The sequence below is a fragment of the Sugiyamaella lignohabitans genome, chromosome D, assembly GCF_001640025.1.
Source record: "Sugiyamaella lignohabitans strain CBS 10342 chromosome D, complete sequence".
Classification (NCBI taxonomy): Eukaryota; Fungi; Ascomycota; class Dipodascomycetes; order Dipodascales; family Trichomonascaceae; genus Sugiyamaella; species Sugiyamaella lignohabitans.
This window is the reverse complement of record NC_031673.1, coordinates 1,010,337-1,032,122: the sequence shown is the minus strand read 5'-3', so window position 1 is coordinate 1,032,122 and position 21,786 is coordinate 1,010,337. Positions and strand designations below refer to the sequence as shown.

Sequence of the window (21,786 nt, the reverse complement as noted above, 5' to 3'; positions counted from 1 at the left end):
CATAGCAAATGCAAACGGTGCAGTTTAGACAACGAACCCTTTCAAATAGTTTACAACTCTTCTCCATCCAGTCAAAGAATCTTCGTATTCCATCTCGGCCAGGTCCTCTTCGGTCTCAACGTACCGATCAGTATCGAGATCCATATCTTCCAACTTAACAAACTTAGTGCGCTTGACAATTTTCCAGAAGATATACATAACAGGCATGATGAACAGTTCAATGTAGTAGGAAAAGAACGATGAAACACTCCAAGGAGCGAAAGCAGACCATCCTTGAACAAGAATAATGACAGTTACACCAACAACCACAATCCAAGGACCCCATGGGTAAGTCCAGTTCTTGAATTTGAGCAAATGGGTCTTTCCTTGCTTGTTGAGAGCTTGTCTGAACCGGATAGCAGTAACACCAATAGACAACCAAGCCAACTGATTAGAAACACCCACCAAGTTTTGAAGCCAGGCCCACAAGGTACCAGTGCCGATGAAAGAAGCACCGAAGCATAAACCAGATATAGACGCAGTTGCAAGTAAAGCAACATATGGTACCTTGTGAGGAGTGAGTACAGTAAAGATCTTGGGAGCAAAACCCTCAACACCAAGAGTATACAAAAGTCTAGTACCAGCAAACAAGGCATGGTTTCCAGCAGAAATGACAGAGGTAACAATAACGGCATTCATAAACGAACCAGCCGCCTTTGATCCTACCAGTTGGAAGGTGATAGTGAAAGGCGACAAGGCAGTACCGCCGGTAGACAAATTGGGATAGTTGTAAGGAACGTTAATACCAATGAACAAAACCGTCAGGACGTAGAAAAACAAGATACGCCAGAATACAGTCTTGACGACTCGAGGCATGACACGACTAGGGTTCTTGGTTTCTCCGGCAGTAATAGCAATAGATTCAGTTCCACCATAAGCAAAACTGGCAGTAACAAATACAGAAGCAAATCCCTTGAAATTGTTCACAAATGGAGCATCTCCAATGTACCAATAGTGGAAACCCAGATACTCATGTTGAGTATTGGCACCAGCATTGACAACAATGCTAATAATCATGAAAATTACAATAGTCACCACCTTCAAAAGAGCGAGCCAGTACTCTAACTCACCATATACCTTAACATGAATCAAATTTGCACAGATCAAGAACACCCAGAAGATCAGAGCAATGATCCAGGATGGGAAATCAGTCCAGTATGCAAATACCAACTGCAAAGCAGTCAGATCCGAAGCAGTAGATACAGCATCATTAAACCAATAGTTCCACAACAAAGCAAACCCAAATGCCTCGTCGACATATCGAGTGGCATAAGTGCAAAATGATCCAGCAACTGGAACATAAGTGGCCATCTCGCCAAGAGCGTTCATCGTCAAATAAACCACAATACCAATAATGAAATAAGCAATCAGCAAACTAGCAGGACCGGCCTCTGCTAAACTCTTACCAGTACCCAAAAACAGACCAGTACCAATTACACCAGCAATGGCAATCATCTGGACCTGTCTAGCTGACAAACTTCGACTGAGTCTATCTTCTGATTTCACGATATAACCCATTTCAGGCTCTCCGAACGAACGCTCCGACAAGTTACTCAGACCATTTTTGTTCTTGCTATCAGTGGTTCCAATCTCAGAACCAAATGACGGTTGCGGATTAACTGATGTAGACGCCATTTTTCCCACGAATATCTACGATTGTGAAGTAATGCCAGTGAACAAACACAGCTTACAAATGAAAAACAATACCAATAATGAAAAATAAAATACAAACCTAACGAGCGGAAGCGATCTGCTATTTATAAGAGCAGGACAGAACTGGTAAATTTACTGCTTACCACGATCGTCCTGCTTCGTTGAACGCTATATGTATAATAGGCACTGAAACATGGATTGCATAACTCACTTCCCCTGTACAGATCGGCAAACTCTACACTGGCGAGATGACTTGATCTGGCTAGCTACTGCTGATCTCGAGGGCCCTTACAGGCCGATATGGGTGTCTATTTCCACAGAATCCACCAATTATTCCAAGGATAATTAACTCAACAAAAAACTTCTTACTTCGTCAGGACTTACTAGACCTTCTTCAACTGGCCACCATGCGCTATATCAAGAACAGAAAATTTTTTCCTGCTCATCTCATCGCATATGGACTAACGTTGATTCAAATGCAAATATTGGTCAATATCACGTGCAGTGTCATCATGGAAAAAACCCTCTTTAAGCCTTGTGATGCATCTCCGCCGCATAACGGTCTTGCAGAAGGGTCCAGATGATATGCCCTTCTATGCAGCGGTTTCGTTCTTTCTCTTTCCGCTTTTCTGGTTTATCGGGGTCCGACTGGGTGCCATCGTGCCTCCGGCGGCTGGGGCTCCGCCCCAGACCCCGTGGCTCCTGCTTCGCAGGAGATTACGAGCGGTGTCCAGTACTGTGGGCGTGTCATGTGGTGCTAGAATTAAACTATTGAAAAATAAAACGGTCAGATTATTCCGAAAACTTTGATTATTCTGTTCTGGGTACAGGTTATGGTGTGATTTCAGTGAACTCGACTGCTGAATGCAACGCAATCTCACAGGTTCCAGACTGCTTACGAATCTGTTCATGTACTCCATCAAGTGTTCCAGATGTTATTAATTTGCTCAAATTAACTACTTTTTTTTTCTTGATATTTATTTCTAAGAGTTGCAACCGCCGACACAGATTACCAACGACTGTGGTCTCTCACCAAGCTCAGCCCTGGGTTCAGACTGCTGTACTCTGCAGACCGCGGACCGGCGTTAATGGAGATAGCGGACATTACTTCTAGCAGATTCGGACTCAGAACTACCAAATATCTCGCTGGTGAGTTATTCCTGGGACTTGTGGCTCTTACTCTTCAAAACGAGTCAACGGAAGCACGACTGGTGCTTTGTTCTGCAAATGCCCGGATGAACTCTGAATCCCTCACCGACCTGTCCCGGGACTTGTCATCGGAATGCAGCGTCCAAACAGACTGTGGGGACCCCTCAGAAACTACTACGCTCACATTCTGTCGCATTCTGTCGCTTTGCTTTTATAAAAGCATTAAATCGGGGAATCCTCTCGAATAACCTGACATCAGATGCACCCTTAAATGGCCGACACATCCCCCTGAAAATTCTGGCGATCCGATCTACCTCTCCGACCCATCAGGCCCCACACTCCTCAGTAACCCCTCCGGTACCCCGGAGAATCAACCCTCCTGGATCATGAATTTTCCCGGAGAAGCTACCGGGGACGGTTCTGCCTCCGGCGGCTGGGGCTCTGCCCCAGACCCCGTGGCTCCTCTCGCTGCGCTCGAGTCGTCACCCCGACGGTCCCAGCAATCTCCTGCGAAGCAGGAGCTACGGGGTCTGGGGCGGAGCCCCAGCCGCCGGAGGCACAACCCCCGTAAACGGATGTGCTGACCGGGTATATTGTACAGGGGGAATTAACCTTAGATTGAGGGCTGCAGCGGGCTGCATGTCGGCTTGGCTGGATTAGGTATGTCATCCGCAGTGATTCGCGTTCGGGCGACTCATCCCCACAATCTCACAAATTTTTTATTAAGCCGTGCGCCGGTTAAAACGCATGTCTCCTCCGGCTCGCTGGCTGCGGAGTGGCCCGTTGGCCGTCGAGGTGTGAACGGCATGAGAAATAGTGAGAAGTGTGTGTGCGTGTGTGTGTGTGTGTGTACTGGTAAACAAAGGTTCAGCGGGTACAGTAGGGTTGGCTGGGGTTGTCGCAAATCGACTGGCGATTGCCCGATGTCGAGACCGGAGTGCACGTTTCGTGCGACAATCCGTGACCCCCTGAGTGGCTGGTTGGAGTCGAACTTAATCCGGTCTCAAGTGCAAGCTGGCTCACCCCATATTTAGCTCGTAGCCAGTTTCGCAGTCCAAACTGTGTTGCTGTATGCTTAAAATAGGCTTCTCACGAGCTTCTCACGAGCTTCTCACGAGCTTGTCACGAGCTTCTTACAAGCGTCTTACACGCTTGTTAGCTATTTTTATCACCCACATCGAGCTATCGGCCCACTCTCTGGTTGCGGAAGCAAACATGTCGAGCGGCTAGAGTGTTTGACCGTCAGTGGGTTCATCTGCACATGGACTTTACTGTGGGTTTACAGTGGGTGCACGGAGGTATACGGTGGTTTACTGTGTGGGTTTAAAGTCGGTGTACGGGATTTACTGTGGGTTACTGTGGGTTTAATGTGGGTTTTCTGTGGGTTTAAAGTGGGTGTATGGGGTTTACGTGGCTTACTGTGGATGTGCTGTGGGTGTACAGGTTTCCTAGTGGGATTAATGGGTCATGGATCATGGGTGATGGGGGTGATGATTGATGGGTGGGTGATACCGTATGCTCTGCTGTCAATTGCTGATGTTAGCAGCAAGCGAGCAGCTGCTTATAGGTGGATTTGAAGGCATATAGCACCTGATACACCTCCTATCAGTGCTCGAAGAGTGGTCGAAGCTGTCAGCCGTGTGAATGGAATTTAACCGGATAGACGCGTTTGGTGGTCCGGGGGAATTCTTTATGCGAGATCGAGTAAGATCGGAAAAATAGAAATGCATGACTTTGGGGTTTTTCGATAGTGGGGACCTTGCGTGCATGGCACACACTCACTGGTGGTGCTAGTGATAAGTCACCAGAGTGGGGTTATATAAATTGGTGTTAATCCCCCGCAAAATTTTTCACTTTTTTTTTTCTTTCATTCTATATTTTTCATTTGTTTGTCATTTTCTCACATCATAATAACAATGTCTAACCCATCATTTGTTCTTCAAAAAGTCAACGAGGTTTCCTTTGAGGACCGTCCTGTCCCTGAGATCAAGGACCCTCACTATGTCAAGATTGCCGTCAAGAAGACTGGTATCTGTGGTTCGGATGTCCACTACTACACTCACGGTGCCATTGGTGACTTCGTTGTCAAGGCTCCTATGGTTTTGGGCCACGAATCTGCTGGTGTTATTGTCGAGGTTGGTTCTGAGGTTAAGAACTTAAAGGTTGGCGACCGTGTTGCTATGGAACCTGGTGTTCCTTCCAGATACTCTGATGAATACAAGTCTGGTCGTTATAACCTATGTCCTTGTATGGCATTTGCTGCCACTCCTCCTTATGACGGTACTTTGGCCAAGTACTACCTTCTCCCTGAAGACTACTGTGTCAAGTTGCCAGATCACGTTTCTCTTGACGAAGGTGCTTTGGTCGAGCCTTTGGCTGTTGGTGTTCACTCCAGTAAATTGGCTGACGTGCGTCCTGGTTCTAAGGTCGCTGTTTTCGGTGCTGGTCCTGTTGGTCTTTTGATCACTGCTGTTGCCTCTGCTTTCGGTGCTTCTTCCGTCACTGTTATTGACATTGTTCAAAACAGACTCGATCTTGCCAAGGAATTGGGCGCTACTCACACCGTCTTGGCTTCTATCAAGGACACCTCTGACGAGACTGCCAAGAAGGTTGTTGCTGCCACTGGTGCTCAACCCGACATTGTTCTCGACGCTTCTGGTGCCGAGTCATCTATCAATGCAGCCATCTCCGCTATCAAGCCCGGTGGTACTTACGTTCAAGTCGGTATGGGCAAGCCCAACGTCAACTTCCCCATTGCCAACGTCATTGGCAAGGAATTGACCATCAAGGGCTCTTTCCGTTACGGTTACGGCGACTACCCCTTGGCTGTCGAGCTCATCTCGTCCGGCAAGGTCAACGTCAAGAAGCTCATCTCCCACACTGTCAAGTTCGAGGAGGCCAAGGAGGCCTTCGAGCTCGTTATGAGCGGCAAGGCCGTCAAGGTCATCATCGACGGTCCCCAGTAAACGGTCCCCCACAACAAAAAATAATCATATAATTCCTTATGATTTCTTATTTAATTTTTAATGATAAACGTTGCTCTCCACCCCCACCCCCTGATCGACAGGGTCCTGTTTCCTCGGCCGATCTCTGCATTTGGGGGCTCTGCCTCCGGCGGCTGGGGCTCCGCCCCAGACCCCGTGGCTCCTCTCGCTCCGCTCGAGTCGGGCTGTGGGGGTCTCCGGAGAAAAACTCCTGCGAAGCAGGAGCAACGGGGTCTGGGGCGGAGCCCAGCCGCCGGAGGCAGCGTCCACCAAAACTCGTCCGTGTACCTCCCCCCTCGTGGACCGTGGAAGAACAGAGTTTGTTTCTGGGGGTTTTAATTAGGTTTGTGGGTGGCTGGGAGCGAGGTTGGCAAAAAATCATGCCTCCTAGCGGAATTGAACCGCTGACCTTTGCATCACTCGTATGTGGAATACAAGTGCAACGCTCTACCCCTAAGCTAAAGAGGCAATCACAGCTGTCCAGAAATGATATGCCCCTTTTATTCGCGTCTGGGGTGGTGCCTCCGGCGGCTGGGGCTGCGCCCCAGACCCCATTGCTCCTCTCGCTTCGCTCGAGTCGGGCGTCGACGGTCCAAGCGCTCCGCGAAGCGGAGCACAACGGGGTCTGGGGCAGCGCCCCAGCCGCCGGAGGCACCAACCCGACCCGGAAATTAACTGGAAATAGTAGTTGATCTAGTTCTGGAACAAGAATTGCATGTCGGCGGGGGTCAACTTGTTCATGGCCCCGTCGTCGGACTCGATGGTAGCTTGGATCATCTGGGCCTTCTTTTCTTGGAGCTCGATGATACGCGACTCGATACTGTCTTCAATGACCAGACGGGTGATCTTGACGGGACGGTGCTGGCCAATACGGTGCACACGGTCTCCACTTTGCCATTCTACAGACGGGTTCCACCAGGGGTCGAGAATAAACACTTGTGAAGCTTCACACAGGTTGAGCGCAACACCTCCTGCTTTCAAGGAAACCAGAAACACTTCTACCGAAGGCGTTTCCATGAAATGACGGATAATATTATCTCTTTGAGTGGGTGACATACTTCCTTGTAGTTTGACAGTTTGGAATCCCGCTCTCTTGAGTCTCCATTCCACTAAATCAAGCATACTCGTGAACTGACTGAAAACAATCGACTTGATTGTCTGACGGTCACTGCGTAATTTATAAAGTTCTTCCACTAGAGCCTCGATTTTCGTGGAACTTCGCCAACCGCCAGTCATGTTGATTCTGTTGACAATACTACCCTTTTTGACTAGACTCTCATCAGCTTGAATTGCTGGCGCCGTGAGATCAATAGTCAGTTGCAAGTGACACACAGGACATTCGAGCTCTGACTGGTCACCGGTCCATCCCTCGACGTATTCCTTGATACACAGACGGCAGAACGTGTGATGACATTTGGACTGGATAGCCTCCTCAGCTTCATCATCACAGATCTTACAAACAAGACGGTTGATGGCATCTGCGTCTTCGCTATTGCCAATGGTTCGTCTCAGAACAAGATCCGGGTGGTCGGATATTTGTCGCATTCTTGTAATCAGAGTGAAAATATTAGCATAGTTGTTAAGAACCACATTGGCTGCCACATATGTGTTGAACTTGCGATTCGACTCAGAGTATACCGATGAATATAAATCTTTCTCTTCTTCATTAAAGTAGTCACGTCGGATTTCTACCACCCGTGGCGGCAGTCCAAGATCGTCGGCACGCTCCATTTTAGTTCTTCTAAGCATAATTTGACTCAAAACACTCCTCAACCTGCCCATGGCCACCCCTCCTTCGTCCTTAAATCCGTATCTTTGAATGTGTTTTAAAAGCGAATGATTAAAAAAGTTAACATGATGCATCACCACATGGTTACAGATCTCACAGTGATAACTACTACCAAAGTTCCACGTATGACTTTCACAATCACATTTCGAGCAATAGTATTTGGAAAACGGTTCGATACCCAAGAATCGCATGAGTGAGTAAATCTCTCCTATTCTATTTTGCAACGGCGTACCAGACAAGCACAATCGATAGTTGGCTTTCATATTAAACACGGCTCTGGCGGTGTTGGACTGGCGGTCTTTGATATTGTGCGCTTCGTCCAAAACTATCCGGTTCCAATGGATTTGGTGCAATGGGGACTTTTGCCGGACTTTTTTTTCGCTACCCTTACGAGTAAATCCGAGTACCTGTCTACGAAACACTGACTCCAAAACCGCATATGTGGTTAGAACAATTCTATGTTGTTGAATGACACTCTCATCCGAGCTACGATTTTGACCATGGTAGAGTAACACTGATAGCTTGCCCTGGGTGTGCAAGTCAATTTCGTGCTTCCACTGCATCAAAGCAACTGTGGGTGCTACTACGAGGGTTGGAGGAGCATCACTAGGATCCGTCATCAGCAAAGCTACTGTCTGAATGGTCTTACCCATTCCCATCTCATCTGCCAAGATTCCTCCTTTATACATTCCTTGCTCTTGCTTGATGAGCCAGTTTAGACCTTCCCTTTGAAACGGTAGTAACTCGCATGCCATACCTTCTGGCTGGGGGATTTGTTCGGGTTTAATTTCCGGTCGGTTTTTCATGTCTTCGAAAATGGTTTTCAGTTCTGGGTGGAACTCATGAAGACCCTCGTTTAACCTGTTATACATGACCACATGCCGGGGTAACTTTGGTGCTCGAGGCTCTCGTTTTCCTCCACGACGTTGTCGACGACGTGGTGCAGGAACCACTGCCGCCGTTTCTACATTGTCATCTTCACCTTGCAACTCGTCAATCTCCTCTTCCTTGACTACTTCTTCTTCAGAATCTGCTGAATTATCGCTCTTCTCTTTGTACTCTTCATCGTCATCATCCTCATCATCGTTGTCGTTGTCACTGGCTTCGACGATTCGTGGCTTTCTCCTAGATCTAGCTGATCTCGGCCTTGTAACCTCAGAGTTGTCTTCTTCAAAATCAGCATCTTCTGAGGAAGACGCCACTTTCATTCGAGGTTTCCTTGGAGTTTTCTTAGCAGTCGGCTCGGGAGTGAGTCGAAACTCCTCACCGTTCACAGCACTATTCAGCGCATCTCGAGCCACCTGTCTCGGGCTCTTTTTTTTAGCTGCTGGCCGCTTTCTTTTAGTCCCGCTGCCGTTGTTGCTGTCTACCACCCCGAGCAGATCGGCCGCCTGTCGGCTCGACATGGGCATCGAAAGCCAGTCCTCATCGTCCTCGATGCTTGACGGCGGTGTCGACAACGCCGACCCCGACGACATATCAGCCACTGGCGTCGTATCTACCGTCGACGCCCCAGACTGGAGCCTCGCTGACCGTCTTTTGGCCGGCGTGGCCACTTCAGCTTTCGACTCAGATGCCTTCGTAGTCTTCCTTTTCTTCTTCTCGGGAACAAAGAATCCCCCTGACACATGGTTAGCATTTGAGGTGAGGGGGACTGCCTCCGGCGGCTGGGGCTCCGCCCCAGACCCTGGTTGCTCCTGCGAAGCAGGAGTGGCGCCCGGACCTGAGACACAACGACTCGAGCGAAGCAAGAGGAGCCACGGGGTCTGGGGCACAGCCCCAGTCGCCACAGGCACAACGGCCGACCTCTACTTACCAGCTTCCGAGTCCGAGTCGACTGTTACTAGTTCGTTGGACGAGGTAGCTTCGTCGTCATTTTTGCCAGTTGGTTGGTAGTCCTGGCGCTTCGTCATTTTCACTACAAATGCTTATCAACGACAGCTTGTCGGCTATCAGCTAGCAAATGTGTTAATCTTCTGTACCAGTTTTGAATGCTAGTTCTCTGTTATTGCTTTCTGGTTCGGTCAAAATACCAATAAACGAGAGAGGAAGTGAAAAAAAAAGTCTGAAAAGTCGCTATTGTCAGGATGGAAAATTAGTAATAAATCAGAACCAAGAAATAGGGAAATGAGGGGGGCAAATCAATACATAAACTAATGCTCTTGCGTTGACGAACCCTATCCTTTATCGCAACAATTTAGCAATCGCTACACGGCAAAGAAAAACATTTTTCAGTGAGGCGCCATGCACAGTTTAATTAAAACTTGCAGATTTAGCTTTATCATCGCGTTAGGGACCACGTAAACTACGCGTGGCAATATGCCCTAGCCCCGCTGGTCATCTGTAGGACGATGAATTTATATTTCTAAGTCTCTAATTTATTGTGTAGGTATTTATGGACAAGCCAAGATGGGAAACTGTCTGTGTTGAAAACTGTAACTGGACGGAGAAGCCATTTGTGTTGGTACCTCGTTTTGTTTGGAGGAACAGGGTGTACTTTGGAGCAGGGTGTAATTTGTCTATCCCAGTTCTATCCTAAGGATTCGGCAAGGGGGAAATAATCGTAATTAATGTAATTATTAGTCAATAAATTCTGTTTACTGTATACTATCAGGGTAGTACAACTGAAGCAACAGATTTAATAAAGTATTAACAAGGTATACAGTCGATACTGGATGATCGGTGCGATTCTGCATAGAGCTCGCCCGGTAGTCTCTTAAAGTATTAGGTCTTATTGGGTATCTGTGTGACCAGGTTTCTTTAAGGTTTCGGGGAGCGGCTCTCAGAGCAACAGATAGTTTAATTCCAGCTGCTGAGCCAGAAGTGGTGCTTCGGTAGCACTGTAAGTTTACTCGACAACGCCTCCGGCGGCTGGGGCTCCGCCCCAGACCCCGTGGCTCCTGCTTCGCAGGAGTTTCGCTCAGAACGACTCGAGCGCAGCGAGAGGAGCAGCGGGATATGGGGCGCATCCCCTGCCGCCGGAGGCGCTGTCACTGAGTGCTTGCTGAAGTCCTCAGGTGGCCAAAGTGGCATTGAATTAGCTGCTGAGATAGCAAATACGCTTGCCAGATGTTCTTGCTCCTCTCAGAATTTAAATCCCAGTCCCACCAGGCCAGTCAGCAACTGGCGTTCTCCTGATTCGGACCCTCCTATAATCATTTCGTTTTTGTTTTTATGAAGAAATAATTTCTCCTAGCTTGGCACCGAGGAAAAACTACCCCTGCATATTTCATGTGCGATAACAATCGCACATGCATACTAGACCGAACAGGCAAGCCACAAACCCCCCTGAATTTCAAACTTGCAAGATTCCAAAACACAAGAGACGCTGATTGTGGAATCAGGAACTAGTTAATGATACCTCAGTGATGCGACTTCAAGTATTGTCCTAATTTTCCAGAATAGAAACCTCATATCCGTGGACCACTGACAAATTGGCCCTAAGAGCAGCAACATCTGACCAGTGGTCAATACAGGCACCGGCCCTCTTCTGTCAAACCACGCGAAGCCTATACTCGTAACACAATGGACACCAGACAACTTCCCAATGTTTTCAGACCAGCGTTCATATGGGTTTGTTATATGCAGGTTATATACAACTCACCCCGTAGTAAGGGTCTGACCTGCCTCCGGCGGCTGGGGCTCCGCCCCAGACCCTGGTTGCTCCTGCTTCGCAGGAGTTTCGCTGGGACTCCCTACGGAACGACTCGAGCGGAGCGAGAGGAGCCACGGGGTCTGGGGCGGAGCCCCAGCCGCCGGAGGCAGTTGGGGCACGGACGCACGGCCTATTTTTATATCGGATGCAGTTGCAGGTTTGACGAACTCAGGCTCCCCATGTCGGCTACCGTAGCAAGTGCGAAAGTGGCACTCGACAGCCTGGATTCTAGAATAAGCAGTGTCGAGCAGCTCCTCTCGGATAAGGAGGTCCTTGGAAGAGAGACTGAGACGGAAGATGATACGGGAGAGGAGAACCCCGAGGATGATGCAGACCCGCGACCTGATCTGTACACTGAACTGGCGCAATTACAGCGAGAAACCGACTCTCTAATAACACAGGACGCCGAACTGGCTGGTTTAGTGGCCAATATCGACCGACTGAACCTGTGGAATCTGCTCGCACCACTCGATATCGAACCAGAACGGCCAGAAGACGTCTCAGTTGAACAGAAGAAGCAGATAGTCCTGGCACGAGAACGCGAGCTGCGAGACCTGGCGACAACTGTCACTCAAATCCATGAAAAAGAGCATCTGCTCGACCCCAGCCAAAACCCGAACTCCACTAAACCTGGTACATCCAGCATTGCCAATGGCGAAAGGCCCAATTGGAAGTTCCTTGCAGCCACTCTGGACCAGTTAGGACCCGCCGAGCAGCGACTCACATCCGTCCTCGACACTTTCGAGCAGTTATCAGTGCGAACAGGCCAAGCTCTCCACGAATACCTCGCTAAAATCGTGCTCAAAGAAAACCAGCTATGGACTTCCGTACAAAATCTGGCCGACCAAACTGAAAAATCCCGTCGACGAGCTCCTCGCGATCCCTAATTTATTTTATATACCAACCCACACAGCCTCCGGCGGCTGGGGCTCCGCCCCAGACCCCGTTGCTCCTGCTCCGCAGGAGTATCCCCCGTCCCCCCGACGAAACGACTCGAGCGAAGCGAGAGGAGCCACGGGGTCTGGGGCGGAGCCCCAGCCGCCGGAGGCAGGGCCGTTCAGGGTGCATATTCTGCAAACGGCAAATGTAAACAACATGCATGAAAAGTGCATCGGATCAAGATTTCGGTCTCGCGTCTCATTTTCTGATCTATGAATGGACTGAACTGCTGGTGGCCATGAGTGTTCAATACCCGCCAGTTCCACAGACTCCGAAGAGACAGTCCAGACTGCACATGGACCACGTCGTCTCGGCCACTCCCGGCCAGCGACTCAAGTCGGATGTCGTGCTCAATAACTACGTACGTGTGTGAGGGGACGGACTGGCCTCCGGCGGCTGGGGCTCTGCCCCAGACCCCGTGGCTCCTCTCGCTTCGCTCGAGTCGTTGCGTGGTGGGTCCTCGCTGTGGGGGAGGGGGGGGGAGAGGTATTGGTACTAACGGAAAGATCAGGTTCTTGGTGAGAGAATTGGGAGAGGCGCTTCGGCGATTATTTATAAAGGATTCAATAAAATCACGGGCGAGATGGTGGCTGTTAAGAGAGTCGCTTTAGAAGGCCGGTCGCAGCGCGAGATCGAGGATTTGATGCAGGAAATTGATCTGTTGAAGAATCTCAGACATCCTAATATCGTCAAGTATCATGGGTTCATTAAAGATTCTGAGACGCTCAATATTATTCTAGAGTACGTATTGTACGAGTGTGAGCCCTGATAGATTGCTAACAAGTTCAGATTGTGTGAGAGTGGGTCGCTCAGGAACATGTGTTTGTCGTTCGGAAACTTCCCTGAACCGCTCTTGGCTGGGTATATCGTACAGGTTCTCAACGGACTACGGTTCTTGCACGAACAGGGAACTATTCATAGGGATATCAAGGGCGCTAATATTTTGACGGATAAGGAGGGCAAGATCAAACTGGCTGACTTTGGCGTCGCTACTCAGTCTGTTGTGGGTACTTTATCGCGAGATAAGTCGGTGGTGGGAACTCCGTACTGGATGGCTCCAGAGGTAATTGAGGTGAATGGCGCTACCGCTGCCTCGGATATCTGGAGTTTGGGTTGTACGATAGTCGAACTACTAACTGGCAAACCGCCAAATTACCACTTGGATCCTATGAGTGCTATGTATGCTATTGTCAGTAAAGAGATCCCTCTTCCCGAGGGCATTTCAAGCGAACTAAAAGATTTTCTATTAGAATGTTTTCAGAAAGATCCTAATTTAAGAGTTTCTGCCAAGGCTCTGCAAAAGCATCCTTGGCTCAAAAAGCATTCTCCTTCTATGGCAAGCTCTAATACTAAGTACGAAGAAGCTATCAAAACTGTTAAGATACACAACTCACCTAAGAGAGCGACTAGTACTACTCTTGGTGATGATATATTCTCACCAGTACCTCGAGCAGAAGGTGGTAAGAGGCAATCTCCAGTTCGTAACTCGCTATTTAATGTCTCACCTGCCAAAAGGCGGACATCGCTTGTTCAGAAAGGAGATCCACCACTGGCGAAAAACCTAGCTAAACAATTTTCCGAAAACTGGCATGACGACGACGATGAGTTTGCTGATTTAGAGGGTGATTTAAATGCCGACAGGCTTCAAGCGGTTCTAAGCAGCAAGTTTGCTTCCCGACAGCCTCCTAAACCCGATTTTAAACTGGAATCAGAGCCGATGCAGCGCCAGACGTCACAGACGTCGCAGGTTTCGCTAGAGTCGCAATTATCTGATATATCACTGACCGACGAGTCTAGAGTTAGTCAGTCAAACGGCAAAAGTCGGTCCTCTGACATCCATGGCTATGCAGAGACTAATGAAAACGACTATACTAATGATTTTGAGGACGTCGGTACTTTTGATACCATGGCATTATCACCATTCATCAAAGAAAGTCCTGATATTAGAGGTCAGTCGACGAAAGAGTCACCACCTTCTGTTCAAGAACCGCCTCCAAGTGCTGCTGTGTCGATGGAGAGTACGACTACTGCCGACACTGATAACCCGTTTCTAAAAATCGAATCGGAGGATGTCGTGGAAGCAGATCCCGAACTGCGAATGGCTCATACAAGATTAGAACAGGTGATATCAACTATGGAGAATGCGTCTAACTCGGCTGATTTGAAAAACACCACTGAAGAACTGCTAGACATTCTTCGCAATTTTCCTGAGACGAGAACCACTTTTTTCAAGTCCAGTGGTCTCTCACTTGCATACACAGTTCTAAGAGACTCCACTAGCAAGACAGTGGTAGTGAATATAGTTCATCTGCTGCTTGTTATAGCCAAAGACGAGGCCAATGCAAATGCACTCGATGACTTTTGGCTTCTCGGCGGCATGCAAGTGGTTATAAGACTACTGTCAAGAAGAAAAATATTCCAAGTTAGAAGTGGAGCTGCCACTCTTATTGAACAGTGCTGCAATGACAGTCTTCTGTCGTTGCAATCATTTATGGCCTGTGGTGGTTTAAAATATCTGTATGAACTTCTCGAAGAAGACTGCCAAAAAGAGCGAGTTCTAGTTAGAGTTGCTCTGACTATGTTGAAAGAGATCTTACAAACTATTACAAGCTCTGTTTTACGGAAAAGCATATACAAAAACCTATGTGAGGACGGTGTTATGAACTCACTCGTCAGCATACCAGGACCTAACAATGCATCCAAGGACCTCGTGGACTTGACTCTCAACCTATTACTTAGCATGTCACAAGACTCCATCGTAAGAGCCAACATTGGTCTCAACTACGGCAGAAAACTTCTGTCTAAATACGATAAAGTACAAGAACAGAAAGACAAACTGAGCATATTAAAATTCGTTAAAAACATTTCACAAGAACAATCGCATCTAGAACCCAACCAGGAAGTCAGTATTATCAGCCTGCTCGTCACTATACTACAACAGGCGACCGACAAGGCATCGACTGCCATCAAGAAGGACGTTCTGAATCAGGCAGTCCCGGCATTATTCAACATCTGTCGATTAAACGGAAGTCGGCAGGAGAAAGCAGCCGAATTCGGACTGGTTCCTATTCTGACGAATATACTACAAGACACCAGTATCCAGAGTCGAGACAATGTTCGACAGCTCGCTCTACAAATGCTATGTGACATGACTCACGCCGGAAAATTATCGCGTGAAGAGCTCAACCGGAACAACTGCCTAGAACTTCTCCTGACCTACGTGCCAGACCCATACTGGCAGCGAGACATATACGACGCACTTGGCGCCTGGCTCAGAGGCGATATCAACATACAGCACAAACTGGCCACACCACCGGCAGTCGACACCCTTCTCGACGGACTCAAAACAAACATCAACGGCATCAGCTACGGCGACCTCATGAACTCGTTCGGGTCCATGATCCGTCTAAGCCCCCTCCTGTGCAAATCCATGCCACTTTCGAAATTCTACTCCATCATCCGAGGAGGCCTCCTCAGCACCGACCCGCTCGTCATCGTCAACGTCCTCCGAGTCCTCAACATCGTGGTCGAAACTACCGGAGCCACCGTCCTCGACGCCAAACTCCGCGACCAGCTCAAAAAGCACGCCAAAACGAACAACTCAAAACTCGCGAGACAGCTCGCGTCAGACCTGCTAGGTCCTGGGGTGTGAAAACTCACGGTCAGGAGTTGTGCCTCCGGCGGCTGGGCTCCGCCCAGACCCGTTGTGCTCGCTTCGCGAGCGGCCGGGGGATTCCCACTGACTCACCGGACCCCCCTAGCACCGACTCGAGCGGAGCGAGAGGAGCTACGGGGTCTGGGGCAGAGCCCCAGCCGCCGGAGGCAGTCCGGGACAGCCCCGAGAAGTATAAAGTTAGACGATCAGGAGAGCGGTGCAACAACGGCCCGGGTGGCAATCCTGAGGCGAGGTTAAGTACAGAGATATCAGCTGATTTATAGAAAAATGGATCGTGGAATGACTAAATATGGGCTTGTTTTCGACTGTCGCGTTCAGGAGAGACGAAGAGAAAGCCAGGGTGTGCTAGTTGCCGAGGTCTGTTGGCATGTGCGGATAATTACATGGGCTGCGGGCCTCATCACATGCAGAATTCCGCCAGAAGCACGCATATGAGTCGGATAAACTATAGCTCCGGAAATGCAAATTTGTTATTTTTCACACGGTATTTATATGCCAGGTACCGCACCGCTGGTACCGGTTTGTACTTGATTTGGACTGGTTCGAAGCAGAGCGATTGATATCGACTTTTTATGAGTTCACAGAGGGGGGATTATCCGCAACATGGAGAATGGTCTGGTATAAGTGTACAGAGTCGTTAAGGTCGATAGTTTCAACTTGAATACACGAAAAAAGATGTTTCGACAGCAAACAGAATTTACAGCAACAATATAATACGCCATTCGACATTGTTCGACATTATTAAGAGCTATAGAATTATAAATTATCGACTTGACCGACGAGTTTGTTAGCAGTTGGTTACAGAGGACGGGTCTGCGATAAAGACCATTTGCGACATGTTATTCAGTTAATCGACAGTCATGTTGTCAGAAATCAACTTGGTTCAAAAAATGCTATTTATCCAACTGCAGCAAGACGATCGATTCTCGTAGACGATTCTGGTCGACGAACCAGCGACATACAGCGATAGCCATTTACTCGAACAATAAATACCCAGCTGCTGGATCGGAGTAGAAACATACCGCCGTTGCGGTATCGTGCGGTATCGGATGATAACCGAGTGACGAAAGAACGATAACGCACATAACCGAGAGGGGCTAGAAGACGTTTGATCACCGACAAGTGCGTAGGCGCTAGTAAACGCATACCCCACCTTTGCTGGCTGCACTGCCATTAAGCACATTTAGCCTCGGTTGATAGTGGGGCTAGCGGACCACACTGGACTAAGACAGTGAGACTTACCGAAACGATGCGGCAAGACGATCGATGGGGATCGGGATATGGATGGACGATGGAGGGGTAGATTGAGGTACAGGGGTACAGCGAGGGGTTCACAGCTCAGCCCATTAGCAAGTGCATTAGCTACATTAGCGAACTGTGGGTACTGAACTGCTAAGATAATTTTGATAAGCGACAAACGACAAACGAAACGACAAAAAGACTATATTGGAAAAAAGTCATCAATTAGAGAAATATTATGGCAGTGCAGTGTGCAGGGAACAAACTATGGTTGCTCATAAAGTTAGTGGTGTCAGGCGGGTCTTGCCTTGTCCGTATAGTTTTTAGTGCCGTAAAGCTTCTACCGAACTAGCAGTTTCCTGCATCATGTCCGATGTGCATAAGACTTAACCGAGCAGCAGCAGCAGCTGCCTGACATTGTGAGGCGGCATGTCTTTGCAGGGGGGGTAAACACGACTGACCCGGAGCAGTTTGCCGCTCGTCACAGTTTGATTGGCTTGGTTTGGTTGTGGTCTGGGCTTGTGTGGATCCAGGCCGGCGAACGTTGGCTCTGGGGGTTGAGTTCAAGGCAGCTTCTGAGGTAGCTTCTGAAACTGGACTGGGACTGGATTTAGAGTCATTACCGCATCATTGGATATTGAAAGCTGCTAGGTTTGGCTAGGCTCCAGATAGGGTGCAGGTTCAGATTGGGCTTGGTGGGGCAAGGTTGGGATTGTTTAGACCTGTTTGGGCTTCAATTTAGTATGGCATGGCATGGCATGACACGGCCTAGCATGGCTGCTTGCCTGGGTTGATGTTACTGGCATACTGATTTGGGCTTGATTCTAGCTTGGTCGGCCGTACTCGGGCTTGGTTGGCTTGGTGCTACTGACTGGCTTGACTGATTCGTGGCTTGGTTAGGTTAGTAGCTGCCAATCACGAGACAGTGATCAGGTGGACTGGAGTTAAAATGAAATTACAATCCGGAGAACAACTCAGTACACCACTACGAGCTTACTAGGTTACAGTTTACACTTTTTTCAAGCTTTTTGTAGTCATGCAATGCTTGAATAAATGACTCTATCTGCTCAACTTAAAATTGAGATGTGCCATATGTCACTTAATGGACTTCGGCAGCATCGGGAAGGTCTATCACGCCTTGTAATTCACAGGGGTGAAGATAATGTATGAGGGGACCTCTTTTGTAACTGCTCTGGGATACCGCTGTTTGGAGCTCCTCCTGTCCAATAGAGTCTATAGAGTCTGGATAGCGGGTCATACATGAGAGTAGCAATTATACTCTGTTGGAGACTAGTCTATCTCGAGTTCAGGGCAATAACCTCTGTTGTCGTTTCAAACGTATCATTTATTATCGTTTATAGTCAGTGAGTGCTGAGTGCTGAGTGCGTGATTGAGTGAGTGAGTGAGTGGTACGATGTTGGTTTCATGCCATTCGGCAGACGGCGGCTTGACCAGTGTCTCACATCCACTGCCCGTTTCGCTTGAACAGGCGCGTCGCGAGCTGCTGTGAGAGCTCTGAGTGAGCTGCTGTTAGCTGCTGCTGTGAGCTGCTGCCAGACACTGCCGCTGCAAGATGCTCCTGTGAGATGCTGCTCCTGTTAAACGCAATACATATCTTCTATGGGACCACAAAAACCCTCCAGAGGCAGCCCCAGATACAGCCCATTAAGTCAATAAACCTTGAAACACCTGCTTGCTGCTTGACTTGACAGCTAAACGGACCAGTCGGGATGCCAGTACCCCCGCTAAATACAGATACCCCGCTAAGTACCCCGCCATATTATAAACTCAATCCATCTGTATGGAGCCGAAGCGCCTCCCTCGTCAGCCTCTGTTCTCGTGGTAATTCAAAAACCGATTTCCGGTCAGGACTCTTTCTGTTTTCAGTAAATTTGTCAATGGTGAATTTCTTTTTATTCCTTGGATTCCTGCACTTATTCAGTTGCTTTTTATTGCATTAGGACTAGTGCATATACCCCTGCAGGTTTTATAGGGGCAACTTAGTAAGGCAGCAGACCTAAACCTAAGTGACTTCTCTTTAACCTAGGCTTTTGGCTGCTTTTAGTTACATTAGCTGCGTTTATGCTTGTCACGCTCCTGCCTTGTATTACTGTGTTAACGTTAATCGCTTGCCCGTTCGTAAAGGGCCACCTAAGCCGAGGGAACAAAATAAAGTCATCTTTGGTATCAAAGGTATCAAAAAAATGCCAATCTTGAACTAAAACAACCATTTTCGTGCGGGGCAACCCATCCATATTTGACCTTGTTACCCCTCATTAATCTTGATTAACCCCACCTTATATCGTCACTAGGCGTTATTCTTCTATTGAAAATGGATTAATTTATTGCCAAAATTCTATTAACAATGTATTATCACTCGGCTTATTTGGCATTTCAGCACTATACGATCCGGTAGTTCTGTATGTGGATTGATACTTTGCTGACTATATTTCTTAATAGGAGTTTGTTTTCTGTCTAGAGTACAAAAAAATCCGGCCGACGATCTTAAATTTTTGTCGGTATCCTGCCTGCATACTGTGTTCCAGTGGTTTATTTTTATTTGCTTTATTATGCGCCATCACTATTTATATAGCGCTTGATCCTGGATGTGTGAGATTTGAGAAAAAAAAGTTGCTGCTGTTTCATCGATTATAGTTGTTACGCGGTGATAGCATCTTATATATAAAAAATATTCCACCACGTATTTGTTAGGCATAGTTCGACGATTCGACTCTGGAATTCTTTTCTTCGACTAATTAATTAGGAGTTTAGTTTTATCAGCTTTTCAGTTTTATCTGTTTCTCATATTTATCTGCTTTTCAGCTTTATCTGCTAATCTCGAGTAGTAGGTGATCGATCTAAATTATCAGTGGCTGAAATCGACAAGTTTGCAATATTTTCATTTTGGATTTTACAAGAAACAAGAAATTAAACACACTGGTTGGATTTATTTTCTCACATTGAAAACTGCTAAAAGATGGCTACTACTGGGGCATCAGATTTCAGCATTATCGCTTTGCTGACTCCTCCGGGAGCAGCTCCTGGTACTGGTCTTTCAGGGGTCATTGCTGGTGCAAATACCATGTTTGCAGCTGCTGGAGGTGCTGAAGGTCTTGGTCCTGTGATTATTGACCAAGTTATCGGTGAATTACAAGGTCTTTTTGGTGACTACCCCAATAGTACCGATATTGCACCATCGGCCATTTTCTTGGCAATTTTCGCCATTCTTGGTGCTGCTCATCTTTATATTTTCCTCAAAGACTACTCCCGTGGCCATAGATTTTGGATCTCATTTGGTTTATTTATTTATTGTGTTTTCCGAGTCATTGGATTTGCATGCCGTATTAGCTGGGCCAAGGACGTGCTCCGCATCAATACTGGTATCGTTTCAGTAGTGTTTTCTCAGGTGTCTGTTTTGTATATGAATGTTCTGTGTATGATTTTGGGTCACCGTATCTTTACATGGAGACATCCTGAAACCGGTGCTGCTTCGTGGTTCAATGCTATTATTTCCGTCATTTATCTTTTGATTTGCGGTGTTGTTGCTATGGCTATTGTCGGCCAGGCCATTCCTTATCTTTACTTCCTTAGTCCTGAAAACTGGGCCAGATATCAAAAGGTTGTCAAGGCCGCTGCCATTCTTAATCTTTTGTACGCTTTGGCCGGTCTTGCTCTCGTCACTTTGGCATACACCTTCAAGCCTGGTTCTATTGATCACAGACTATGGCGTATGCCCAAGATGCAAGCCAAGGATTTCTTGCCTCCTACTATTCAACCTACCTGGATCGAGAGCACCGGTCTTTTCTACTTCCCTAGAAGAGGATCTCAAATTCCTATTTTGAAAGGTGACCGTTTGGAAAAGGCTATTCGAGTCATTCCCTCTCGCGAGGCTCCTGCTTCTGGACTCACCAACTCGCACTCTCCTGATCACACTTCCGGTCCCAGTATTCGCACCGCTGTCATTGTCGTTGTTAGTCTTTCACTCATTCTTACTATGAACGTTGCTTTCCGAGTTGCTGCTGTTTTCACTGTCAAGCCCCGTGGCGGCGGTACTCCTGGCAGTCATCTCAACGCCTGGGTTTTCCACAACTACGTGTTCTACATCTGGTACGGTGCTTTTGAGGTTATTGTGAACCTGATCCTGCTCCTCAGCAGAGTCGACCTCCGCTTCTACATTCCTGATATGGCCCGCAAGAGACGTGCCGACGAGCCTCTTCCCAACCACCAATACGAGAACGACGAGGTCAAGCTCACTGCATCCAACAACGAGGTTTCCGACGTCGAGAACCACCCCCAGTACGACGGCCAGTACAACACCCACAACCTCGCAGAGTAATCCCCTCTTGGTCTGTTCTGTTTATTCATTTGCTATATTTAATAATACTAAAATAATTAATCACCCTCTCTGCCTCCGGCGGCTGGGGCTCTGCCCCAGACCCTGTGGCTCCCGCTTCGCAGGAGTTACTTCCCGTCCATGACGGCCTCCGGCGGCTGGGGCTCTGCCCCAGACCCCCCGTAGCTCCTGCTTCGCAGAAGATACCCGGGACAGCCGACGGACCGACTCGAGCGTAGCGAGAGGAGCAGCCAGGGTCTGGGGCGGAGCCCCAGCCGCCGGAGGCAGACCCCGACCCCCGCGAGCACGCCGACCAGAACGGCCATGAAT

At 48.2% G+C, this 21,786-nt stretch overlaps 5 protein-coding genes and 1 non-coding gene across 6 annotated transcripts; 3 read left to right on the top strand and 3 right to left on the bottom strand.

Moving 5' to 3' along the window:
* Positions 1 to 24: 24 nt before the first annotated feature.
* On the bottom strand, positions 25 to 1,674 carry LYP1 (lysine permease; the record flags this gene model as incomplete). Its single annotated transcript, XM_018882053.1, has 1 exon — positions 25 to 1,674. The coding sequence occupies one exon, from the start codon at positions 1,672 to 1,674 to the stop codon at positions 25 to 27; it is 1,650 nt and encodes a 549-aa protein (XP_018736470.1).
* A 3,083-nt stretch (positions 1,675 to 4,757) lies between these two features.
* On the top strand, positions 4,758 to 5,807 carry SOR1 (L-iditol 2-dehydrogenase SOR1; the record flags this gene model as incomplete). Its single annotated transcript, XM_018882052.1, has 1 exon — positions 4,758 to 5,807. The coding sequence occupies one exon, from the start codon at positions 4,758 to 4,760 to the stop codon at positions 5,805 to 5,807; it is 1,050 nt and encodes a 349-aa protein (XP_018736469.1).
* A 399-nt stretch (positions 5,808 to 6,206) lies between these two features.
* AWJ20_4945 lies at positions 6,207 to 6,293 on the bottom strand (the record flags this gene model as incomplete). Its single annotated transcript has 1 exon — positions 6,207 to 6,293. It is a non-coding gene; the product is annotated as a tRNA-Thr (tRNA).
* Positions 6,294 to 6,518: 225 nt separating this feature from the next.
* Positions 6,519 to 9,092, bottom strand: RAD16 (DNA repair protein RAD16; the record flags this gene model as incomplete). The annotated part of the gene is made up of 1 exon (XM_018882051.1): positions 6,519 to 9,092. One exon carries the CDS (start codon positions 9,090 to 9,092, stop codon positions 6,519 to 6,521), a length of 2,574 nt encoding a protein of 857 aa, XP_018736468.1.
* A 3,933-nt stretch (positions 9,093 to 13,025) lies between these two features.
* Positions 13,026 to 15,860, top strand: STE11 (mitogen-activated protein kinase kinase kinase STE11; the record flags this gene model as incomplete). The annotated part of the gene is made up of 1 exon (XM_018882050.1): positions 13,026 to 15,860. One exon carries the CDS (start codon positions 13,026 to 13,028, stop codon positions 15,858 to 15,860), a length of 2,835 nt encoding a protein of 944 aa, XP_018736467.1.
* A 4,240-nt stretch (positions 15,861 to 20,100) lies between these two features.
* On the top strand, positions 20,101 to 21,459 carry AWJ20_4942 (uncharacterized protein; the record flags this gene model as incomplete). The annotated part of the gene is made up of 1 exon (XM_018882049.1): positions 20,101 to 21,459. The coding sequence occupies one exon, from the start codon at positions 20,101 to 20,103 to the stop codon at positions 21,457 to 21,459; it is 1,359 nt and encodes a 452-aa protein (XP_018736466.1).
* Between the last annotated feature and the right edge of the window lie 327 nt (positions 21,460 to 21,786).